Genomic DNA, 24,905 nt, shown 5'->3' on the forward strand with positions numbered 1-24,905 from the left:
GAAGGTGCTGGGCGATGGTGGCGCACACCTTTAATCCCAGCTCTCGGGAGGCAGAGGCAGGCAGATCTCTGTGAGTTCAAGGCCAGCCTGGTGTACAAGAGCTAGTTCCAGGACAGGCTCCAAAGCTACAGAGAAACCCTGTCTCAAACAAAGAAACAAACAAATGAAAGATAAATATTTTATTTATTTATTTATTTATTTATTTTGGTTTTTCGAGACAGGGTTTCTCTGTGGCTTTGGAGCCTATCCTGGAACTAGCTCTGTAGACCAGGCTGGACTCGAACTCACAGAGATCTGCCTGCCTCTGCCTCAAAAGGTAAATATTTTAACTGGTGGTGTTAGTGCATGCCTTTAGTCTCAGTACTCAGAAGACAGTGATTTCTGTGAGTTTGAGGTCAGTCTGGGCTACAGAAAGAGCAGGATCATGTCACCAAATAAAATAAAATAAAATGTAATTGGAAAGATGATGCCCAACTAGTTAAGTCATTTTTCAGAGAATCGTGTGTGAGTGTATGTGTGAGTGTGTGTGTATGTGCTTGTGTATGAGTATGTAAGCATGAGTATGTGAGTGTGTGAGTGAGTGTGTGAGTGAGTGTGTGAGTGTGTGCGTATGCGACTGTGTGAGTGTGAGTATGTGTATGTGCACATGTGAGCATGAGTGTGTGAGTGTGTGTATGTGCACATGTGAGCATGAGCGTGTGTGTGAGCATGAATGTGTGAGTATGCGTGTGCGCACACGTGTGTGAGTGTGAGTATGTGAGTGTGTACTGCCCACATACCACAGTGTCTGAAGCCGGTCTGCTCACCAGCCGGCCCCCGTCCACTAGGACTGCTGGGATTATGCACACTCCACATGGACTTTATGGACCTGCCAGGGTTTGAACTCAGGTCTTCAGGCTTGTGTGGCAAGTGCTCACCCACAGAGCCCTCTCCCCAGGCCTCGTATTGAAGAAGTAACTCACAGCAGAGCAGCCATCACCCACAGTTCACCACATCCAGCCTGGCTCCCCTCCTCCTCTCCCGGTACCTGTTGGTCCAGACAGACCCAAGAAGCAGGAGCCAGGAAACAGACAAGTGCTTCCTGTCTGTGGTCCAGGACAACTGGCAGACACACTGCACAACCTTCAGGGCTAGTCCCAAGCAGGCAGCCTTCGCATATTCTCTTCCCTGCCCCCATTGCTCCTTCTGAGCTGGCCAATCTCAGGGTACACTGACCCAAGGCAGAGCTGGTGGGGAGCCAAACGCCTTAGGAACAACCCCTGCTGTCCCAGGGTGAACATGACGCGAATGTTTGCTGACTGGCTCTTCCAGACATGCCCCCTCTCCACTGAGTAAACCGAGTGGGACACGGGTTTCACCTAAGGATTGGTCCTAGGGACAGGAACTGTACCTGTGTCTATATGTGCTGGGCAATGAAGCCTATGTGAGTGTGTCCACATGAAACAGGCTTGGTGCCACATGACTGTCATTCCAGCACTCAAGAGGATCCTGAGTTCAAGGTCAGGCTTGGCCATGGAGGGAGTTGCAGGCTAGCCTGGTCTGTATGAGACTCCATTGCCAGATGTGGTGGTCAAGTCTTTCCTGGGGAGTCAGAAGCAAGGGAATTTCTGCAAGCCCCCGGCCACCCTGGTCGACACACAGCTCTTGCGATGCACTAAGTGAGACCCTGCCACTGTCCTCGTGTGTCATCATACAAAATGCATTCAGCTCCGCTTCAAAATCCCCATCGCCAGCCAGCACGCAGGAGGCAGAGGCAGGAGGGTCTCTAAGTTTGAGGCCAATCTGGTCTACAGAGTGAATTCCAGGACTACCAGGGCTACACGGAGAAACCCTGTCTGGAAAAGAGAGAGTTTACATGGTCTGTAAGTGTCTCAACAACACAACTCAAAAGTACAAAGCATCTCCTGAAGTTGAACGCAATTTCCTAACTGCAACTCCCTGTGAGGTAAAAACTGCACAGAGTGAACATCCCTCCTGATTTGATGACAAATCAGAACAGCAAAGAATTAGCCGACCAAAGCAAGACCAACACCCAGCAGGACAAACCCCAAATCCTGCAGCTCCATGTCCTACCTCTGTGACTCACGATGATCGAGTCATCTGGGCTCCTTGGGGCCTGGGGAGCCCCACCCCTCTCTGCCCGTGCAGCCCACACGGGTTCTCCTTGCCTCTTGTCTGCCGCTTACCTCAGCAGACGCACAGTCTGGCGTCACCGCAGCGCGGGGCATTTTGTCAACTTGACACAAGCTAGAGTCATCTGGTAAGGAGGGAGCCTCTCGGGATGATTCGCCACACATCTATGGGAAAGTCCATGGGTCTTTTTTTTTTTTTTTTTTTTTTTTTTGGTTTTTTCGAGACAGGGTTTCTCTGTGGCTTTGGAGCCTGTCCTGGAACTAGCTCTTGTAGACCAGGCTGGTCTCGAACTCACAGAGATCCGCCTGCCTCTGCCTCCCGAGTGCTGGGATTAAAGGCGTGCGCCACCATCGCCCGGCTAAGTCCATGGGTCTTGATTGATGATTGACACGAGGGACCACTCATTGTGGGCAGGACCACTCCTGGGCTGGCGGTCCTGGGTTCTGAACAAGCCATGACAAGCAAGCCAGTGAGCGGCATCCTCCATGGCCTTTGTGTTCACTCCTGCCTCCAGGTTCCTGCCCCGCTTGAGTTTCTGTCCTGACTCCCTTAGACGAAATAAACCCTCTTCTCCCAAGTTGGTTTTGGTCCGTGTTCTGTCACAGTTACGGAAACCCAACCATGGCAGCCTGGGTCCCCACTGTAACCTAGGCCTCACCCACAGCCTCCTTCACAGAGTGGACTCTCCAGACTCCATTTGTGGACTTCAGCCTGCCACACCTTCCTTGGCCTCAGTGGCTCTTGATCACCGTGCAGCAGGACACCATGATCCTTTCAAGAAATGTCGCAGAACCAGTACCAAGTGGGAGAGACTGTGGAGGTCAAAGGCATGTCAGGAAGGCATCTGGTCACCTGGGGCCACAGCCTCAGCCCGTCTGTGTGCTGGTCCTGGGCTCCTGAGGAGCTTGTGTTTCGGCAGGGAAGGGACAGTTTGGATGGAATGAGTCATTCAGCTTCTGGGTTTTCGCAAACTGGAGCCTTTGCCGAGGGGGTCTGACCCTCGGGACGCCTTCTTGCTGTCCTGTGGCATAATGTCAGGTTTCCTTTCAGTCCTGTCCTCCGCAGCATCTGAAGCTTTGACTGCGTCTCACACAGAATTCCTCCCCAAACTGTGCCCTTTTCGGCTATTTCTCACTGAAAAGACCCCCTCCTCTGAAAAACCATCTGTGTTTCTCGGTGCTTACCCTCCCCTCCCATCAACACCCGAAACTGAGCGGATGGCGTTCAAGTTTTAATTTTAAAAATTATTATTTCTGTTGTTATTTATTATTACTATTGAGACAGGGTATCTTTATATAGCATAGCCCTGGCTGTGCTGGAACTCACTGTGTAGACCAGGCTGGCCTCAAACTCACAGAGATCCACCTGCCTCTGTCTCTCAAGTGCTGTGATTAGAGACCTGTGCCACCACTGCCTAGCAAAAAAAAAGTTTTTTTAATAGAAGTGTTAATTCTGACTTAGTCCATCGTGGTGACCGGACAAAGGACACAGTACACAGTCCGCCGTGGGCCTGGGCACAGGACACAGTCCGCCGTGGGCCTGGGCACAGGACACAGTCCGCCGTGGGCCTGGGCACAGGACACAGTCCCCCGTGGGACTGGGCACAGGACACAGTCCGCCGTGGGCCTGGGCACAGGACACAGTCCGCCGTGGGCCTGGGCACAGGACACAGTCCGCCGTGGGCCTGGGCACAGGACACAGTCCGCCGTGGGACTGGGCACAGGACACAGTCCGCCGTGGGCCTGGGCACAGGACACAGTCCTCCGTGGGCCTGGGCACAGGACACAGTATGTCATGGCGGCCTGAGCTACAGGAGACACTGCCCCCCCTACTTACTTACTGAAGACAATCTCTTGCCTACAGGCCCTGAGGCTTGTCTCTGTGGCAACTCTAAATTCCATGAAATTGATGACCAGTGCCAACCACTATATTTGTTTGCTGCCATTTTATGGAGATGGCTTGCCCGTGTGCCCCACGCTGGATCCAGATCACGAGCCTTAGCCTCCCCTATGCTGGGGTGATGCCCGAGCTGTAAAGGCGGGAGTTTGCGTGTGTGTGTGTGTGTGTGTGTGTGCGTGTGTGATGTGTGCAGGTGTGTGTGGTGTGCATGTGTGTGTGTGTGCAGTATGTGTGTGTGCTGCCGTACGTGTGTATGTGTTCACATGTGTGTGCCACACTGTTCCTATGGAGGCTGGACAGTTACTCCCAGGGCTCATGTCTCCTGTGTATGCCAGGGACTGTACGCAGGCCCTTGAGTCGAGGGTCAGTGCCTTTTTTTTTTTTTTTGGTTTTTCGAGACAGGGTTTCTCTGTGGCTTTGGAGCCTGTCCTGGAACTAGCTCTGTAGACCAGGCTGGTCTCGAACTCACAGAGATCCGCCTGCCTCTGCCTCCCAAGTGCTGGGATTAAAGGCGTGTGCCACCACCGCCCGGCTTATTTACTTATTTTTGAGAAATGGTATTTTTCTTTTTAAAAATGTTTTTATTGAGCTATACATTTTTCTCCCCTCCCCTCCCTTCTTCTCCACTCCCCTCCTACCCTCTCCCATGGTCTCCATGCTCCCAATTTACTCAGGAGATCTTGTCTTTTTCTACTTTCCATGTACATTAGATCCATATATGTCTCTCTTAGGGTCCTTGTTGTTGTCTAGGTTCTCTGAGATTGTGAATTGTAGGCTGCTTTTTTTCTTTCTTTCTTTTTTTAGTTTTTTGAGACAGGGTTTCTCTGTAGCTTTGGAGCCTGTCCTGGAACTAGCTCTTGTAGACCAGGCTGGCCTCGAACTCACAGAGATCCACCTGCCTTTGCCTCCCGAGTGCTGGGATTAAAGGCACGCACTACCACCGCCCGGCATGTTTTTTTTTCTTTATGTCTAAAAGAGAAATGTCTTTATACATTGTCCTGGCCAACCTGGAACTCACAGAGATCCTCTTTCAGAATTGTGAGCCACTGGGTTCGACTCCTTGCTGTTTGTTTATACGAGTGTCTCCTGTAGCTCAGGCTATCCGCTCATTAGATAACGAGGAGGACCTTGAAATCCTGATCTTCCCATGTCTACCTCCAGGTGCTGAGGGGCACTTGTCACTACTGTGCCTGGCCCACGGAGTGCTGGGGTAGAACCTAGGCCCTTGTGTGCCGGGTGAGCTCTGCCCACTGGGCCCCACGTCCTATACCTGCCCCATTTGGAACTAGGTTTCTGAATATTGCCTAGGCTGGCCTGCAGCTGGACAGGTGCACACACCTTCTCCTGAGCCTCACTGCCCTCTGAGCATCTTCTCCCAAATGGTGAACTGTGTCAGGTCAATTTCATTCAGTACGAATGGGGCCGGAAGACAAGTGCGGGAGATCCTTGCAGGGCCATCCAACCCCACACACACTCTGTGGTGTACGCATGCTCACCCATATGTCTACAAGTAAGAAAGTGGCGGTGATGGCGCACACCTTTAATCCCATCACTCTGGAGGCAGGAGCAGGCGACTCTGTGAGTTCCAGGAAAGACAGGCTGCACAGAGACATCCTGCCTCAAAGTAAAACAACGCAAGCAAGCCATGAGACCTCGTATCTTCTGTTTATGTGCAGGGATGGATTTAGCTGGTGCGTTAATCACTACCCAGCAGGGTTCTGGAGTGTCCGGACGGGAGAAGACGTTTTTCCAGCAACCTCAGCCACCACACAGGTGAGTCGTTCCACTTCTGCTCAGCAAGACAAGGGTCACCTTGAGTTAGCACTATCGGGAAAGCCATTACACAGTTATTCCTCGGAGTGTCTGGAACAAGGTGCCCGGAGGATGTTATTGGGGCTGGTGATAAGTCAGATACGGGCTGGGAAAGATCAGAGGTAAGGCAGGCAACAGCGAGGTGTGAGACGCCCTGCGCCCTCAGTCATAAACCTGCGAAGGGCTGAAGAGCTAGAAAACGGGGGAGAGTCAGCACACAGCCACCGGAGACAGGAGTGCCCAGTGCACGCCATTCCCACATCCACCGTGTCCGCTGAGCTGGATAGAGGCAGACACACCTCTGACATCTCGTTCTCCCTTAGACTAGTCAGAGCCACAAAACACGGTAACATGAGCCTGGGCAGAGGTCCACAGCAAGGACCAGTGATCTTCAAAGGCATAACAGCAGTTCAGTTTTTGTTATTATTATTTAGTACCAGGCATTAAGCCCAGGGTTATCTAAGAGTTTCACCCCTGAGCACGCCCCCAGCCCCCAAAGGGGATTCTAAGCGGGGGTGGGGGTTTTCCCCCCTGACCACGCCCCAGCCCCTCACTGGGGGGATTCTAGGCGGGGCTCCATCCTGACCACGCCCTCAGCCCCCTCTCTGGGGGATTCTAGGCGGGGCTCCATCCTGACCACGCCCCTAGCCCCTCTCTGGGGATTCTAGGTGGGACTTCTCTGACCACGCCCCGGCCACCAGGGATACTTTTGTTGTTTTGGCATAGGGCACAATGTAGCCCCAGCTGGTCTGAAAATGACTAAGGTAGAGCAGGCTGGCCTTGAATTCTTGGAGCCGTCAGCCCCTACCTCCTAAGTGCTGGGACTTAAGGCATGGGCCACCACACCTGACTGCTCTTTGCTGTGACAGTGTCTGTCTTTATATGCTCTCTGTAACCTAAAGGCCTTTGAACTTGTTAAGTTCCTGCTTCTGCCCTTCAGGGTGCTTCCCTAGTGCAAGTGCAGTGGTAATCCCTGACCATTGCGCCACTGCCCACCATGGGCAGAAGAGGAACAGCCCAAGAGACAAGACACATCCAGCTTGGGGCGGAACGGCTCCATGGGTGTGCACTGTGCACTGCCGTAAAAGTTCCTGAAATTACACCTTCCAGAGGCTGCATTTATTACAGTCCATTACAGTCAATAACAGATTCCATGGAGCTGAAGTTCAGCTGGAGGTGCGGGAAGACAGGCGCGCAGCCTGTGATCCGATCCCAGGCCTGGAAGTGCACCGTGTTAGGCTACCAGGGAGGAGGCAGCTGGAGATGAGCCTGAGGGTCAGCAGGAGGGCTCAGCAGGTAGAGGACCTGAGTTTGCTCCCCGAGACAGAGGGAAACAGGAACCGGGTCCCAGACCTGCTCCAGGTGGAGCTGGTGGAGGAGGGCTTCCCGCGGAGCACCTGTGGTGACGTCACTCTGAGCGCAGTACTTTCCTACGCAGCACCTGGCCTGTGAACGACTTGACAAACTTATAAAACAATAACTGAGTGTGTTGGGGTGGGGTGGGGTCTGTCTCATGGGCTGAGCGCTCGTCTAGGTTCCGTTGCTGGGCTGGACCCCAACCCTTGATTGATTTCTGAGATAGTCTCAGTATGTACCCCAGGCTAGCCCCTTCTTCCTCAGCCTCCTGAGGGTTGAGGGACAGGTGACTTCTCTATAGTCTGTGACTGAGCTCTGTTGGATTTACTTCTTTATCTATTTAGAGACAGCCTGACTGAATAGCCCTTCCCATCCGGCGTGGAGCTCACTGCGATCTTCCCAGGCCCGTGTGTCACCACGCCTGGAGCCTTTGGTTTAACAACGGCACGGTGGCCGCACACACCTTTAATCCCAGCACTCGGGAGGCAGAGACTGGCGGATCTCTGTAAATTCAAGGCCACCCTGGCCTACCGAGCAAGTTCCAGAACAGCCTGGGCTACATAGACAAACCCCGTCTTGAAAAACCAAGAAAAACAAAAAAGTCTTGAATTGATTCTCAAAAACATGAAACTGCAAGGAGCTGGGGATGCGGCTTGGAGGTGGTGTGTCTGCATAGCATGGTGGAGCTTCGGAGAAGGCTGTGTGAACCAGGCCTGAGGACACATGTCTTTGTGTCAGGTCATAACAATACCTAAATCAACAAACAGATTTCCATGTGGCTGCTCAGAAGAGGCAAGAGCAGGGGCTCAATGAGGCATTTGTTCACTCCCAAACACCGGAGCATGACCCGAGACAAATGAACAAGCCCCCAGCGGGACGTCCACTGCGATGGAATATTATTCTATCCTCTGGTCTCTGTGAAATGAATCAGACAGAAAGTGACCCTAATCCGATTCAGACGGAAATTGGAATGGTTGGCTGCCAGGGACTGGGAAGGAATGTGGAGTTCATGTTTTAGCCCGACAGGAGCTTCTGGTGACGCGATGGGGAAGGTCTGGGGTGTTAGCCTTCAGGCATTGTGTTGGACTGACCCGCTGGGTCCTGACAGAGTCATCAGCAAAGTCCCCTCAGAAAAGGCTTGACAGCCTCCTGTCTCGCTTTCCCCCCTCCACGTGAGCACTGTCACACGACGGACTCTCTCTCTCCCCCTCCCTCCGTGGATGGTCGCACAACAGTGGAAACATACTAGATGCTGAGACCAGAGGATTGGTGGGGGTGGGAGCGAAGCCCGGACAGTACAGTAACTTCCAGGACAGTGTGACGTACTGAGACCCTATCTTGAAATAAAAAACAAACAGGAAGTACGGTTTAGTGGGCAGCACTCTTGCCCATCGGACACGACGCCCTAGCACCACAGAGCCAAGCAAGATGGCTCAGGCTTACCATCCGGACACTTGGGAGGATGAGGCAGGAGGATCAGAGGTTGAAAAGCCAGCTTCAACTACACAGTGACCGGGAAGCCAAGCCTAGGAAAAACACTAAAACCAGACAAGCCTGACTTGATTGATATTGCTCACACGAGGTCTGGAATGTTCCTGCTGGGCACTCCCTACACCCACACCCTGGAGCCCAGTTCTGGTGCAGCCCGTCCGTCAGCGCTCGTAATCCCGCCCCGCCCTTGCGACGCATGCGCAGCCGCGCGTGGGAGCCGGCCGATCGCATGTGCTCAGACGTAGCCCAGCGTCCGCCCTTTCTCCTTCAAGAGCAGGGGCGCCACAGCGCGCATGCACCTTAATTGAGGGCGGAGCCTCGCGGGGGACGATCTCGCGAGAACCCGGCCGGCAATCTCGTGGACGCCCCCTGGTCCTCGGCCTCCCGGCTGCGGTGCAGCGTCAGCTTCGCTCGGCCTCGGCGGCGGTCCGCTCACCTCGGCTCCCCGAGCTCGGCCGCCCTCCGCCGCCCGCCTGCCTAGGCCGCAGCCCCTGGCTCGCGTCGCGCCGCCCCCTATGGGCCCCGGCTGAGGCGCCACCGCCGGCCGCGGAGCCCTGATGCTGGCCCGGAGGAAGCCGGTCCTACCGGCGCTCACCATCAACCCCGCCATCGCGGAGGGCCCGTCCCCCACCAGCGAGGGCGCCTCCGAGTGAGTGGGCGGGGCCTCAGAGGGAAGGGGGTGGGGCCAGAGGCCGGGGCTGTGGTCTGAGGGGAAAGTGCAGTGGACGGAGGGGAGAGGGGCGTGGCCTCTGAGGACCAGAACAAAGCCCCGTGGGGGCGTGGCTTAAAAGGTGAGAGCCCTGTGGCCTGTGAGCTTAGAGGGGCGGGACCTGCGATGGGTGGGCGTGGCCGTAAGCACCCTGCCTTAAGAAGAAAGGGTCCAAAGTAACCAAGGGGTCTGGAGATGGCAATGGTTGAGGCACGGTGGAGATGGGGACAAGGGGCTGTGTCTGACAGGATGGCTCTTCGCGTACACCTCTGCTGGGAAACTGAGGGGGCGGGTGAGCACAAGAGAAAGGCATGCGTGCGTGTGTTGGGGCCACGAAAGGAGGATGGAGAGGAGCATAAGAGGAGGCGGGGCAGTTGGAGACCCAAGAAGGGGGAAGGGATGTGACATCTGAAGGGTCCGGGAGAGCGAGGCTTTCCAGGTGCGTGTGGGATGTGGTTAGAGTGTGACAGAGGAAAGGGCTGGCTAGCTCAGTCACACGAAGTGAGTGGAGCCTGCAGTGTCTAGCTGAAGACCCAGGAGGCAGGAGGTCCTGGCTTGTAGGGGCCATGGTGACCTAGTGGGAAGTGGGCGGTGCCCTGAGAGGTAGGCAGGGGTAACTAACTGACTCACTGTGGTGGGGTGGGATGAGGGGTCCAGAAAGAGGATCATCAAAGAAGGTTGGGTATAAGGGTTTCCTGGGGGGAGAAGGCGAAGGCTGGGCTTCCTGAGGTGAGAGGGGTGTGTCCTAGGACAGGGTACCAGACCAGGGGATCCTCTGTAAGGAGAGCTGAGGTGAGGCCCCCCCGTGGGAATTTTGGTGTGATGGAAGGCCTCCCCACAGTACAGCAGAGTGGGGACCGTGGCATTACCTGAGAAGTAGGGTGGAGGGTCTTGGATGGCCTGGGGTGCTGGAGTTCTGGGAAAGGGTGTGGAGCTTTCCAGTCCTGAAGTCATAGTAAGGACGTGAGGTGGGGGGAGAGCCTTGAGACCTGAGCCCGCAGTGACGTCCTGGTGGTGCTGAGGACTCCCAGGGCTGGGTGCAGCCTGAGGTCCTGTGAGGCTGACCAGTATATCACCATCCTAGGGCGCTCACTGTGTGTGAGAGAACAGGGTGGGGTGGTGGCTTGTTTGAGGGTACCACTTCCCCATGGGTGGAGACAAATGGTGGGAACGAAGTTCTCTCAACTGTAAAAGCGTAGCCCGTGAGGCTGAGGCAGGCGGATCGCTAGTTCAAGCCAACTTCAGGTAAGTTCAGAGGCAGTCTGGGTAACTTTTAGACCCCATCCTAAAAGAGTCCCTGCCTAGAATTCCCCAGAGGGGCTGGCAGAGGTCATGCCTAGTGTGGGAGGCCTCAGGTTTTGATAGCATAATCACACACAAAATTAAATCACAGGCGTGGCTGCTGCCACCTTAGTCTCCTGCCTCTTAGCCTGGTTCTTGGCTGCAAAGCTACTTGAGATTCCCTCAGCAAAGACAAGGTCCTTGGCACACCTGGCCTCTGGCTCCTTCTTCTCCTGATGTGGTCTGGAGGTGTCATGGGTTCTCTGGAGCAGCTTATTACAATGCCTCCATACCTGGGGATTCAGCCTCCGTGTTTGGTAACCTGTGTTCCTTTCCTACACGGAGCGCAAGCATGGGTTTTGGGTACTTGGCTTACCCTCTACTCCTGGGGCTCTGCAGGGCGAACCTGGTGGACCTGCAGAAGAAGCTGGAAGAACTGGACCTGGATGAGCAGCAGAGGAAGCGGCTGGAGGCTTTCCTGACTCAGAAGGCCAAGGTTGGCGAACTCAAGGACGACGACTTTGAGAGGATCTCAGAGCTGGGTGCTGGTAATGGCGGCGTGGTCACTAAGGCCCAGCACAGGCCATCAGGCCTCATCATGGCCAGAAAGGTGAGGAGCTCAGGGTGGGCGCTCATGCGTTCTTCAGCTTCTCGTCAGTCTTGTGATGGTAGGGCAGGGTCTCACTGTGTATCCCTGGCTGTCTTAGAACTTGCTGTGTTGACCTGGAACTCACAGATTACCTGCCCCTTCCACACTCTAGAGCTGAGGGTGTGGAGTATTGGGGAGTGCTGGCCTAGCACGCTCCAGACCCCAGATGTTGTAGCAGGACCTCCCACGCCTCTTCCTCACCCAAGAAAACCATCGCCAGGACTGGACTGTGAACTACTGACCGCTGGCTAGAAAACGGCCTCATGTGGAGTTCGTGTGTCTGTGTGGGAGCCTTGGCCCAGTGGGACAACTGGGCCTGGGTTCAGTTCCCAGCACCCATATGGTGGCTCGTGGCCGTGGTTGCAGGGATCTGACACCTGCACAGTGCACACATGCAGTCAGGCACCAGTGCACATGAAACAGCAACAAGCAAGAGTACAATGTCCTCCTGATCTGCGTGTGGCGTGCTGGGCCAACCCGGCTGCATAGGACCCTGCATGAGACTAAGCCAGTCCAGCACTCTGGTCTGCAGAGGAGCAGTGCTGGGGCCTGCACATGCGCACAGCAGGAGCGCTGGGGCCTCTGGAGCAGGGGGGTTAACCCAGGCCTCCAGACACCAGACAGACTCTGACTGCGGAGAATGAGCAAGTGCCTGTGAAGCAGGGTCGGCCTCCACGTTGGATCCTCAGAGGAACCCTCAAGGCCACTTTGGAGCGGTGTCCCTGCTTCCCACCTCCTGTTAATTGGATGAGGCCCATCCTGTCACCTTTTGGTCGCCTGCTTTTCTTTGTTTTGAAAGCACACAGCCTCTGCCTCACAGAGCGCCATTCCAGCGCAAGGAGGCTGGTTCAGGAGCATGCTAGGCCCCAGGGCTTCGGCTGCAGGATTCCAGCCAGCTGAAGAGGAACCGACCTGCCTGCTGGGTCCTCGCCCTTAGTGCCAGGAGGCCCATGAGGTGTGGAAAGGTGAGATAAGGATACAGCCAGTGGTGAGTTGCTGGGGAAATCGTATCTTCCCTGCCCGGGGTCTCTTGACCAGTATGCACTGCTGCACCCTGGAACCTCCTCCTGCTTCACGCAGAGAACCACTGTGGCACTCAGAGGGCAGCAGGGGATTCTGAAGAGGTGGCCCAAGTCCTTGTGGGGACCCAGGAGTTCCCTGACATCTGGATGCAGGTCACCTCTGTCTGGAGCCACTTTGAGAGTTGTCCACACTGCCCCTTGGCCAACATACCCTTCTCTGCCCCTGTGATTATCTGCCCTGATGGACCATACAGAAGACCCAACATGTCTGCACGCTCCACTTTGGCTTTCTGTGACTAGTCCCACCTCCAGTGACATCCTTGACCTACACTCCCAGTCCCCTTGTGACTTGGGCCAGGCAGGGTCAGTGGAACTCAAGTGGCGCTCTAACACACCTGGGTTGAAGCGGCTTCTTCATGACAAGTGACTTTTCTGCCCAAAGCTTGTGTAACGCAGAGGCCACATCTCAGTGCCACCAGCTCCCTGGCGGGCAGATGTGCGGAGCTGGCGTGTGATTGCCGCAAGCTGATGTCAGGCCTATGGCACAATGAGAGGGAGCCTGGGACTGCATTAGGATTCCATATTCCGTGGTCCAAGCTCTGCACCGGCTGTCAAGACATTTGTCAAAGGGAGGGCCTCCTGAATCATTTGCACTGTAGGCTCCGCCCATCTTGCTGACTCTGCTTCTAATCACAGGAAGTGATGTCCAACCCTTTCATCTCATCTCCCTAGTGGAGGAGGATGGCCCTACTTGAGGGCTGTCCCCACTGCCAGCAGGGGACACACACAGACCCACAGTCAGGCTTGTACCAGAGGCAGTTCAGGTGTTTCCACACAGATCCAGGTCCCCTGGGAAGCCAGGACTGTGTTCAAGCTGCACAACAAGATGGCATCCTTACCTCCTAGTCATCACTGCCGTTGCTGAGCAACCCCTCAGTGCCAGGAAGCAGCCCCAGTCCTGGCTCACCTACCTGGCAGCGGCTGCCATTGGGAGCTGGACATCAGTGGACGAGACGGTGGTAACACCTGTACCTGCTTCTCCTCAGGGCTGGTGTTCCTGTGGGAACTCACTGTGCCGCCCCTGCTCCTGTCAGTGCGCCTCTGATGTCACACAGGCACCTGACAACTGAGAGCCTCCCTCATCTGCGGCCGTGCCCAACTCGGAAGGTCTGCTGCGCCCCGGGTCTCTGCTCTGCATTCACTGCTAGCTCTCCCGAGGTTCTCAGAGCAGACCTGGACCCCCACAGGTCCTGGTCATGTGAGCACCAGGAGATGCAGGCCCACCACACAAGCCCATGCCCAAACACTGGAGTTCCTGGAACTGAGGCAGACAGCTTGGGCTTACCATGGTTGTGGGGTGAGCCAAGTCGGAGAAGCGTGGGAGGCAGAGCCAACCTGGGCTACTCTTCTAGGCCTGCTTGAGCATTTGGGGTTCTGAAATGTTTGTGGTTCTCACGAGGGCTGCTCGTCCTTTGTGTGTAGAACCCTGTTTCCACGTGTTGTGCCCGCTTCTGTAGTGGTGTGGCTTTGAGGAGAGATCTTTTTTGTCCTTTTGAGACAGTATCTTGCTATGTAGCTGTGGTTGGTTATTTTAAAACTTGCTCTGTAGACCAGGCTGACCTCAAACTCAGAGATCCACCTGCCTCTGCCTCCCGAGTGCTGGAATTGAAGGGATGTACCACCATGCCCGGCATGGTTTTAACTTTTCAAAAAATAATAAACGGGGCTGGAGAGATGGCTCAGCGGTTAAGAGCACTGACTGCTCTTCCAAAGGTCCTGAGTTCAATTCCCAGCAACCACATGGTGGCTCACAACCATCTGTAATGAGGTCTGGTGCCCTCTTCTGGCCTGCAGGCACACACACAGACAGAATATTGTATACATAATAAATAAATAAATAAATAAATAAATAAATATAATAATAAACATAGAAAAGTGTGTCTGTGGGTGCCCAGAGGCGAGAAGAGGCCACTGGCCCCACTGCAGTCCTCACAGACAGAATATTGTATACATAATAAATAAATAAATAAATAAATAAAAATAAATAATAATAAACATAGAAAAGTGTGTCTGTGGGTGCCCAGAGGCGAGAAGAGGCCACTGGCCCCACTGCAGTCCTCTGCAGGTAGAGTTCCGTGTGGCTGTGAGTGGCTGCATGGGTGCCAGAAGCACCTCAGGACCCATGCAAGAGCAGGAAGTACTCTTAACCACTGAGTTGTCTCTGCAGCCTGGTTTGTGTTTTGAACCCCAGAGTGACTGTCGTGTTGGCTTCTGATGAAACGGGGCTGTGGGACAGCAGGCTCTGCCCAAGTGGCCATTTGGAGCAAGTCCCCAGATGCAGGTGCCCCTGAATCAGAGCCTTTTCAGTGTGTGGGTGTGTGTTGGGATGCTCTCACTGCGTGACCCTGGGGAGGAGGGAGCATCACGAAGCATTCCTTTGGCCTGCTGGGATGGCTGGCGGGGTGGTGCTGGGCACCCTTGTTGGGGTCAGCCTTAGTTACAGATCTTTGCAGGACCTACAGGGACCACAAAGCCACAGGGGTACTTCGTAGGCATCTCCGCTGTGGCTATGGCCACCAGAGTCACCCTCATCTGTCCTAAGTTCAGTTGGCTCCCTCATGTTCCAGTGCCCTCCCCTAGGTGTCTCTTTGTCCCCTGCGAAAAGACCTCCCCAGTTTACCCCACCACCCTTCCTCCTCACTAGCCACGCTAGTGACACCTGATGGCGGTTTCTGTGCTGGTCCACAGCGGGCATTTCCACCTCAGCCCATCTCTCCCCAACCTCTGACCCCTGCCTTGCCCATGCAGAGACTTCCTTAGTCTCTGGGCCACCCACGTGCCCGTGGCCTTCTGTGGAGCAGGGGGGTGCCTCGTTTTTCCTGATGCTGCCCCATGGGCCCTGGGGTGCCCTGTTTACCTTACAGGCTCCACATGTGTTTCCTGACTAGCCACACCAGCTTCTGGTGGTGACACGTGCCCTCCCCTGGCAGATTCAGAGACTTGGGTATCTCCTGTATGGCTGCTCGCCCTGGGCGCCAGGGTCCAGGCCTGTGCACTCTGGCCGCTCTCACAGCGCTCTGGACTCCTGGGAGGGCGGGAGGGTGAGTGGGCCTGGCCTCTGAGCAGAGCTCTGCTCTGGAGATGGCAGGCCTGTAGGAAGACAGGGCGCTGCTAGTGCCTGGTGCATGGGGTAGCTTGGCCGACACGTGATTCACGTGAGCCTGGTGTATTTTCCCCTACAAGAATACAACAGTGACTTCCTCCCTTTTGTTTTTTTGGTTTTGTTTGTTTGTTTGATTTGTTGGTTTTTGGTTTTCCTGAGACCGGGTTTCTCTGTGTAACAATCCTGTCTGTTCCTGGAACTCACGCTGTAGCCCAGGCTGGCCTCAAACTCACAGTGATCCTCCTGCCTCTGCCTCCCAAGTGCTGGGATTAAAGGCGTGTGCATCATGACCGCCTAGCTCTACTTCCCCCCCCCCCTTTTTTTTTTTTTTTTTTGGTTTTTCGAGACAGGGTTTCTCTGTGGCTTTGGAGCCTGTCCTGGAACTAGCTTTTGTAGACCAGGCTGGTCTCGAACTCACAGAGATCCGCCTGCCTCTGCCTCCCGAGTGCTGGGATTAAAGGCGTGCGCCACCACCGCCCGGCTCCCCCCCTTTTTTTTAAAGACGGATTGACTGATTGATTGATTGATTGATTTATAGGCCTGCGGGCCAGAAGAGGGCAACAGGTCTCATTACAGACAGTTGTGAGCCACCATGTGGTTGCTGGGAATTGAACTCAGGTCCTCTGGAAGAGCAGCCAGTGCTCTTAACTACTGAGCCATCTCTCCAGCCCTGCTTTCCCTTTTTTAAACCTTCACTCTAAGCCAGTTTTACTGGAAGACACCTATTCTAGATTTCATGCGGAGGACCCTCCACATTGTCAGCTGCCCCTGCTCGTGGTGGATAATGTCCCAGTGTGTGGACAGGCGTGCTGTGTGCCCGTCATCCATCTGGGGACCTAGTCTTACCCACTCACTGAGAGCCCGTGTAGACAATGTCCTCCCTCTCACAGGCACATGCCTGGTATTGGGTCTGTGAGGGCTTGGTGGCCAGAACACCCCTCCCTCCTCTGAGCAGCCGCCCTTCCTCCTTGCAGCTGATCCACCTGGAGATCAAGCCAGCCGTCCGCAACCAGATCATCCGGGAGCTGCAGGTGCTGCACGAGTGCAACTCGCCCTACATTGTGGGCTTCTACGGGGCCTTCTACAGCGACGGCGAGATCAGCATCTGCATGGAGCACATGGTGAGGCTCTGTCCCCATCTGCCAGGCAGTGTTGTGCTGTGTCATTCATGGTCTTGGGATCCCGGGCAGTCTGTAGGGTGTGGTCCCCACACTAAGCCCGTGGGAAGTGGGTTCCTGCTCCAGTCGGTGTTTGTGCTCTCTGGGCTGGTGAGAACACCTAGGTAAGTGGGCCCTCAGCTTCAGATGGGAGCTACGCACCTCACTCTCTGGACTGTTATAGTCTGGGTCTTCAGGCGTGGGCAGGATGGAGGGTTGGGGCCAGCGAGAACCCTGCCCAGTCCCTGCTGAGCCAGGCACCAGACCTGAGATTCCCTTGCAAGGATTGGTGGCTGCTGTGGCCCCTGGGGTAGGCTGCCCTCACTTGGTATTAGGGGTGTGCACGCATGTACCCTGAGAACCTGTCACTTACAGGAGCATGCAGCTGTGGCCTCTGATGCAGCTCTGTAACTCCCATGTTATGGTGGCTCATATTCACAAGACCTTGGGAAGGGCACAACACCCGGCCCTATCTGTGTCCATGAACTGAGGCCTGGCCCTGGGCTGACAGGACCTCTGGTCTCCACCCACAGCTTGTGTACACAGAGAGCTTATCCAGCCCCAGCTTGAGAGAAGGCTCCTGTGGGCAGAGCTGCTTGCCCCACACCTAGATACCAAGGAGGAAGGGAAGGAAGAAGCTGGGTCCTGCTGTGCCCATCCAAGACCATTTCCTACGAGGGCCGCCTCTCAGAGGGCCTGCCCCCCACCACAATGCAGACCCAGCTGTTACTGTAGACAAGAAGCTGTGTGTGTCATTAGTGCTGCACGCCTGCTCGAAGCCCGCTGGAGAGTTGAAACTGTTCTTGCGGTCTGCGTGGCAGCTGCAGAGGGATGGAAGGCACTGAAGGAACACCATGTCAGGGAAAGCTAAGGTTCCAGGACTCAGCCCTCAGCCTGACTTCTCTGTGTTTGAGTCCCTCGAAGGAAACTGTGATGCTCTCTGATGTAGTTGGCATTTTCCTTGGGCAGTCCGTCAGCTCCTAAATAAAGACACAGAGACTTGCCAGTTATGAATGCTCAGCCTTAGCTTAGGCTTGTCCCACTAATTCTTTTAACTCAGTTTAACCTGTTTCTTTTATCTGCAATTTGCAGTGGGGCTTTTTACCTTTCTTCCTTTCTGTATGTAGTACTCTGTGGCTGGCTGAGTGGCCCCTGGCGTCCCCCTCCCAAACCTAAATTCCTCCTCTTATCCAGTCTCTCTGCCTGGAAGTCCTCTATACTTCTCCTCACTGTTGGCCGTTCAGCTCTTTATTGGACCAGTCAGGTGCCTTAGGCAGGCAAGGTGAAACAGCAGCATGTCTTTCCATAACTAAACAAATGCAGCATGAACACATGCAACACGTGCTTGCTTCGTTAGCAGATATCCTGCAACACTGATGGTGGCAGTCTCTAGAGCACTGGGCACGTGCAGGGACCAGCAGGTGGCGTCTGCAGTTCCCCGTCTGGGACACTATGACCAGGCTGTGATCATCTGAACTCACTCCCAGGGACTTTGAGCCATGCCTGGGGATGTGCGTAACTGTCACGCTAGGGGAGCTCAGGTGTCAAGTCAGGGACAGGTCAGTCAGGCCTCAACAACACCCTGCAGGGCCCAGGGTGGGCTAACAGAAGCCTTGGCCCTTGCTGCCCTCAGTAGGCAGCTGTCTGTTCTTTCCGGTGTCCAGCCAGCGTCACCTCCAATCTCCCAGTTCATAGCGACAGAGCGTAGGGCTCCAGTGACCCAATGCCCAGTGGCACAGGTCCACCTGGTGATAGTCTACCTGTCGTTCAGCAGCTTCAGAGATGGCCAGGTCTTTTGCACCTGCCTTGTGTGTCCCACTGAGCACTGGGGAGGCAGGGGCAGGGGAATACACACGGGGCTCAGGAGCACAGGAAGGGGCCCGTTTTAACCTCATTTTCTGACGTCCTGTTTTCCTGTGTCAATTTGGAAATGCACACAGGTGTGACAACCTGGCAGTGACTGCCCAGTGTCCTGGCCCAGCTAGAGTCAGGACATGATTTCCTCATCTGTTGAGTAGAGTCAGGGCCATGTCCTGGGTCTGAGAACCAGCCAGGACAGATGACTGTGAGCCAGGCCTGTCACATCCTGCCCACCACTTTCCCTCGCTGTCCTGGTGCGAGGAGCTGGCTCTCAACAGAGGTTCAGGGTTCTGCAGCCTCCCATATCATATGCCTGCTTGAGCGCCTGCAGAGAATGCAGGCTGCTGGTGGCTGGGTTTCTTGACAAGGCCGGCTCCTCAGCTGCTGTCTCTGTGTACAGGATGGTGGCTCACTGGATCAGGTTCTGAAGGAGGCCAAGCGGATCCCTGAGGACATCTTGGGGAAGGTCAGCATTGCGGTGAGTTCTCCAGCTGCTGTTACTCCGACAGCAGCCTCTCCCTGGGAGACTAAGCAGGTCATGTCCTAATCCACTTGGGGTCCTCTGCTCTCCCCTCCATGACTACACCGAGCTGAGTGTGGTGGCATGCACCCACCTAGCGTTCAGAAGCCAGGGGCAGCCTGATCTATGTAGCGAGTTCCAGGTCAGCTAGGGTTACAGAAAAAATTCCAGGCCTGGTACCACACACCTGTCATCTCAACAGTTGAAGGGCCAAGACAGGAGGATTGCAGTGAGTTTGAGGCTACCCTCCACCCTGGACTTTCAAATACAAACAGTGACCATGTGCTTGCCACGGATGGCTATGAGGGGCTTGGGTCCTTAATGTGTCACCCACCTGCCATGGCTGGGGAGGTTCATCACAGCCCAGAGCTGGTGCCATTGGCACAGAAGCTACCCAGGTCTGACCCAAGTGGTGGGTCACCATGCTGTCTTCCCTGCAGGTGCTCCGGGGCCTGGCATACCTGCGCGAGAAGCACCAGATCATGCACAGAGGTGAGTGGGTCCAGGCTTGTGTGGGCAGGACCTGGGCACAGAGGTGATTGGGTCTAGGCTTGTGTGGGCAAGCCCGGGCACAGCCTCACCCCAGTACTCTCTCTAGACGTGAAGCCCTCCAACATCCTGGTGAACTCTCGTGGCGAGATCAAGTTGTGCGACTTCGGGGTGAGCGGCCAGCTGATTGACTCCATGGCCAACTCATTTGTGGGGACGCGCTCCTACATGTCTGTGAGTGTCCTGGCCCCCCTGCACATCCTCACCGGGGTCCATATGTGGTTGTGTGCATGGCCCCTGTCTGGTTATGCCAACCCCAGCTCTGTCCCTGTCTCCTCCGACAGCCAGAGCGGCTGCAGGGCACGCATTACTCTGTGCAGTCAGACATCTGGAGCATGGGACTGTCGCTGGTGGAGTTGGCCATCGGAAGGTACCCCATTCCCCCACCTGATGCCAAGGAATTAGAGGCCAGCTTTGGCCGGCCTGTGGTCGATGGCGCAGATGGAGAGCCCCATAGTGTCTCACCGCGGCCCAGGCCGCCCGGACGCCCCATCAGCGGTATGGGACAGGGCAGCTAGCTGGGGAGGGACGGGTAGGGGACCAGCTGCTGCTCTGCTGTCCGTTGGCCAGGGCAGGCTGTAGTCGCAGTCCTCAGACTCCTGGGCTTCCCGGGGACAGAACTGCAGGCAGCAAGCGCCTCGTCAGCTGCCCAGGGCAGCCACACCTGTTGTTGCCAGCTGAAAGGCCCGGAACTCCACTCTGGGTCAGGCCTTGGCCAGCTGCTAGGTTTCCCAGCATTTCCTCATGAAACTGTGTAAATGGGGGCTGGGGTGCAAAAGGAGCCAGACATTGCCTGCAGCCTGCCCCTCAACCCAGTGCCATCCCGGTGCTGGGGCCTCCGCTGGCACAGGAAGGGCAGACCAGTTGCCAGGAGTCCTGGGGATTCAGTCCAGCCCTTCGAGTGGCCACCTTGGCCACTGAGGGTCAGGGACAGAGTCCTGGTGTGGGGATAGAGCCTCTGCAGAGCACTGGATGCTGGAATAAGCAACTTGTTGGGTGTGCGTGTCTTTGTGACTTCTGAGACAGGACAGGCACTGAGCCTGTCTCCTGAAGGCCCTGCTGCCCCGTGATGAACATGCGACCGCCCCTAAAGGAGGCCATACTCTTATGTGGGCTGTCGCCAGCCCCGGTCACCTCTGGACCTTTTCTGTGCCATGGTCTTACTAAGCACAGTGTTTGGGAGGTCCCTGCATGTGGCTGGACTTGCTGGGTGGGCGGTGTGTGATTCTCGTGCCCTTAATGAGCCCCTCCCCACCCTGTGCTCTTGCTGGCTGTTCGCCCTGACCCTGGATTGCAGGCCATGCTCCTCAGCTAACCCCTTCTTGATGGTACCAGGGGTCCCAATCCCCTGGTGAGCTGGGGTGACAACAGGCCAGCTCCTGGCCAGCACCTTCCCTGCCTAAGTCCCAAAGCAGCACCCTATGGCAGGATGGGCAAACAACCCAGTTCAGCTGCTGGCCACCAGGGCCTTGGGCAAGGGTCACCACCCGCCAGCCTCCTGTTCCAGGTCCTCAGCAGCTGCTCTGCAAGGTCACATCAGTGTCCTTGCTTGGTCACCAGACCCTCCCCCACCTGCCAGGCCTGCAGAAGCCAGGGCTGCGACTGACGGACTGGAAGCATCCCCAGCCTGTACGAGTGCAGGGGTGAGGCCGGACAGGGCCACCTTTCAGTTTCGTCTCCCACCCCCAGTATCTGTTCTTTGTCCTGCCAAGTAGGTCATGGGATGGACAGCCGACCTGCCATGGCCATCTTTGAACTGCTGGACTACATCGTGAATGAGGTGTGTGCCCCTGGGCTTCGGCCACTTTGCTCGGGGAGTTAGCTGTGGATGGGAGGGAGCTGCCGCCTGCTGTTGCCGCTGCTGTGCCACCTCCATAGAAAAGGGGGGAGGCCATGGAAGAGCTCCTGCCTAGAATCCCCCAGTGAGCATGAGGGGCTGGGTTAGCTCCTCCGTGTTCCCGCCCTCCTCTGGGAAGTTGCTGCCCTCCCTCGTATTTGGGCTCAGAGAGCTCCTAAGGCAGGCTAGCTTCTAACCAGACTGAGGCAAGGGCATTGAGTTTAGTCACATAGTGACTTCCAGGTAAATCTTGGCTACAATACGAGACCCTAACTCAGAAGCATAAACAGCAGATAATGGAACAAAAACTCCAAGCAGGTCTCCAGAAAGGACAAGGTCTAGGAACACTGGCAGACATGAGCTTTGGACCCTGCTTGCCTGCTGTGGCTGAGCCTGGGTGGGGATGTGGCTCGTGACAGGATGGCCACTGCTCCTGGCTTTGACTCCAGTTCAGCCAGCACTTCTCCCAGGAAGTCCTGGAGCCACCCTTCACAGGAAGGACTCAGCCTTTGCACAGGGTGTCCCTGCCCGCCTACTTGATAGTGTTGAGAAGCTGAACTGCAGGAACCCAGCACAGTGAGGGAGTGGCCAGCATCCCTGCAGACCCCAGTGATCCTTCCCTTCCTCCACAGCCGCCTCCCAAACTGCCCAGCGGTGTGTTCAGCTCGGACTTCCAGGAGTTTGTGAACAAATGGTGAGGTGGGCCCAGGGATGGTGAGGCAACCGCAGTCCACTGTGCTGTCGGGGGCACATGTCCCCATACCTGGGGGCATACACACAGCTCCCACCCAGTGGACATCTAGGGGGTCAGCTGAGCCGTTTGATCCCCAACCGTTGAAGTATGGTCAGTTGTGGTGAGGTATTTCCCAAGCACAGCGGCCAGCTGCTTGTGTGCTGGGCAGTAGAGTTGCCAGCCCTTTGCCTTCGCTAGTTCATTAGAAACTTAGCTATAGCCGGGCAGTGGTGGCGCACGCCTTTAATCCCAGCACTCGGAGGCAGAGGCAGGTGGATCTCTGTGAGTTTGAGCCCAGCCTGGTCTACAAGAGCGAGTTGTACACAGAGAACCGAGAACCGTCTTGAAAAAGAAAAATGAAAATCGGGCTTCTGGTGGGCAGACCCCTGCCCACCCACACCACCCCTTAGAACGCCTGAGCGTAGCTCCTGAGTGACTCTCTTATCTTATCCCCCGTGCTAGCCTCATTAAGAACCCAGCGGAGCGGGCGGATCTGAAGATGCTGATGGTGAGTGGAGGTGCCCGAAGCCTGGGGTCTGGGGGCTGTCTGATGGGCCCCTGATGCTGGCATTGTCTGGACGTGAAAGACTCTCTAGGCCTACGCCCTGGAAGGCCCCTCCCACAGGGTGGGACTTAGGGCAGACTCAGCACCCCCACCGGACAGGCCTAATCTGAGTTAAGCCCCATCTGTCTATTTCTTAGGCTCCTGAGAAAGAAAACGGTGCTGGTTATGGGTGTGTGCACCCCTGCCCACTCCAGAGATGGATGCAGGCCTCATAGCTGGGTGTGGTGGCGCATGCCTGCCATGCCAGCCTAGGGAACTTGGCTCATGCACACACCTTTATGGCACTCAGGGAGTTTAAGCTTGAGGATCAGAATTTGAAGGTCATCTTTGACTACATAGACATGTTGTAAGGTTAACGTGGACCATGTTTGACGAGAGAGAGAGAGAGAGAGAGAGAGAGAGAGAGAGAGAGAGAGAGAGAGAGAGAGAGAGACAACGCCAAGATGGAGCAGTAGGGTGGCCTTGCCCCCTGTGACCAGGCTGTGCGCTTCTGTGTCCTATCTCACCCAAACTATCACGTGAAGGGCGTGGCCATCCTGCCCCAGCTCACCCTCAGCCAGCCTTGGAGATGAGCCACTGTACAGGTCAGGGACACCCACCTGAACAGGGCTGGGGTCTGGGCCCTGACTGTCGCCTCGTCTCTTTCAGAACCATGCCTTCATCAAGCGCTCGGAGGGGGAGGAGGTGGACTTTGCAGGCTGGCTGTGCCGAACCCTGCGGCTGAAGCAGCCCAGCACACCCACGCGCACCGCAGTGTGACCGCCATTGCCCAGCAGCCTCTGTGCCCTTGTCCCTGTCGGCACGGTGGCCACCTCTGGGGACAGTGAAGCTGTGTGTTGTGCAGGGGACCTGCTTCCTGCGTCTGAAAACCAAACAAATGGAGAGAGAAAGCTGCCCCTGTGCTCCTGGCCCATTGCTCGCTATCCGCGCTCACTCGCTCGCTCACTCACGGGGTGGAAGAAGGCGGGGCCTCCTTCCCAGAAAGGGTATGGGAGCAGGGGTGCCTTCTGTGCCCTGTGCTGAGCTGATGGAGCGCCATGCACAGAAAGTGCCCTGCTGCGCTCGGGCAGAGACCCCAGCCAGTCTGGGCGGCCCTGTCACCTCTGCCCACCCACCAAGCACAGTCAAACTCAGCCCCAGTGGGCTGTGAGAAAGTAGAGAGGCCTCTTCCAGTTTCCACAGCTGCGGCTGAGCACACCTCCCACGTGCAGAGGTCACATGTGCTGACGTGGGCTTGGACCCAGAGCCGGCACTGTAGAAGTGCTGGAACTTGGGATCCACAAAAGTCCTGAAGCGGGTTCTGTCTTCCACCAACACTGCTGTGGTCCTGCCCAGCTCAGCTGCAGAGCCCCCAATTGCTAGGAATGGGATACCCCGAGAGGGGCCAAGAAACAGGGAGTGAGTACACAGTACAAAGGGGGATGGGACATCCCTCCACCTCACTGCCATGAATCTTGTGGGAAGGCTAAGACAGGAGGACGGCATGTTCTAGGCTAGCCTGAGTTCCATAGTGAGAGCACACCAGGAATCGGGCTCTTACAGGTTTGTGTTTTCTTGTTTGTTTTTCCAGACAGGATTTCTCTGTATAGCCCTGGTTCTCTTGGAACTTGCTCTGTAGACTGTGCTGGCCTTGAGCCCAGAGAGATCTGCCTCCCAAGCCTGCCTTTGTGTTGGAGACACAAGCTCTCTGCAACCTAGGCTAGCCTAGAGATGGAGTCTCCCCTGCCTCAGCCTCCTGAACAGTGCAGGGCAGGCATGAGCCACAGCTAGCCTTTCTTCTCCACGTGTTTCTCCTGCGTGCAGTTTTTATTTTTTTGTTTTGCTTTTGATGCAGGGTCTCCACATAGCCCGGCTGTCTTGAAAGTCATTACATAGACCAGGCTGACCTTGAACTTAGAGATCTGCCTGCCTTTCCTGGTGCCAAATTAAAGGTGTGCACTACACCCTGGCAATTAATCGTTTTTGAGACGGGTAGCCTAGACTAACTTGTGACTCATACTGCCCCCACCTCCTCAGTGCTGGGGTAGACCCCGGGTCCCTAACAGCACTCTGAAGCATTTGGTCAGGAGCACCTGAACCACCAGTAGTCTGTGTGACTGCTGCTGGACCCTGTTTTATTTAAAATGTGTCTTCTAACCTGGATTGTACTGTATGGACCAGCCTGTCCTC

General features: G+C 55.7%; 1 protein-coding gene across 1 annotated transcript; it reads left to right on the forward strand.

Moving 5' to 3' along the window:
* The first annotated feature begins 9,020 nt into the window (after positions 1–9,020).
* LOC130876171 (dual specificity mitogen-activated protein kinase kinase 2) lies at positions 9,021–24,572 on the forward strand. The gene is made up of 11 exons (XM_057772622.1): positions 9,021–9,340; positions 11,081–11,291; positions 16,490–16,636; positions 18,933–19,010; positions 19,493–19,544; positions 19,651–19,775; positions 19,886–20,099; positions 21,317–21,381; positions 22,071–22,132; positions 22,634–22,679; positions 23,385–24,572. The coding sequence occupies exons 1-11, from the start codon at positions 9,249–9,251 to the stop codon at positions 23,493–23,495; spliced, it is 1,203 nt and encodes a 400-aa protein (XP_057628605.1). The 5' UTR covers positions 9,021–9,248; the 3' UTR covers positions 23,496–24,572.
* The last annotated feature ends 333 nt before the right edge of the window (positions 24,573–24,905 follow it).

This window comes from Chionomys nivalis, chromosome 6 (assembly GCF_950005125.1).
Source record: "Chionomys nivalis chromosome 6, mChiNiv1.1, whole genome shotgun sequence".
In the NCBI taxonomy this organism is placed as follows: Eukaryota; Metazoa; Chordata; class Mammalia; order Rodentia; family Cricetidae; genus Chionomys; species Chionomys nivalis.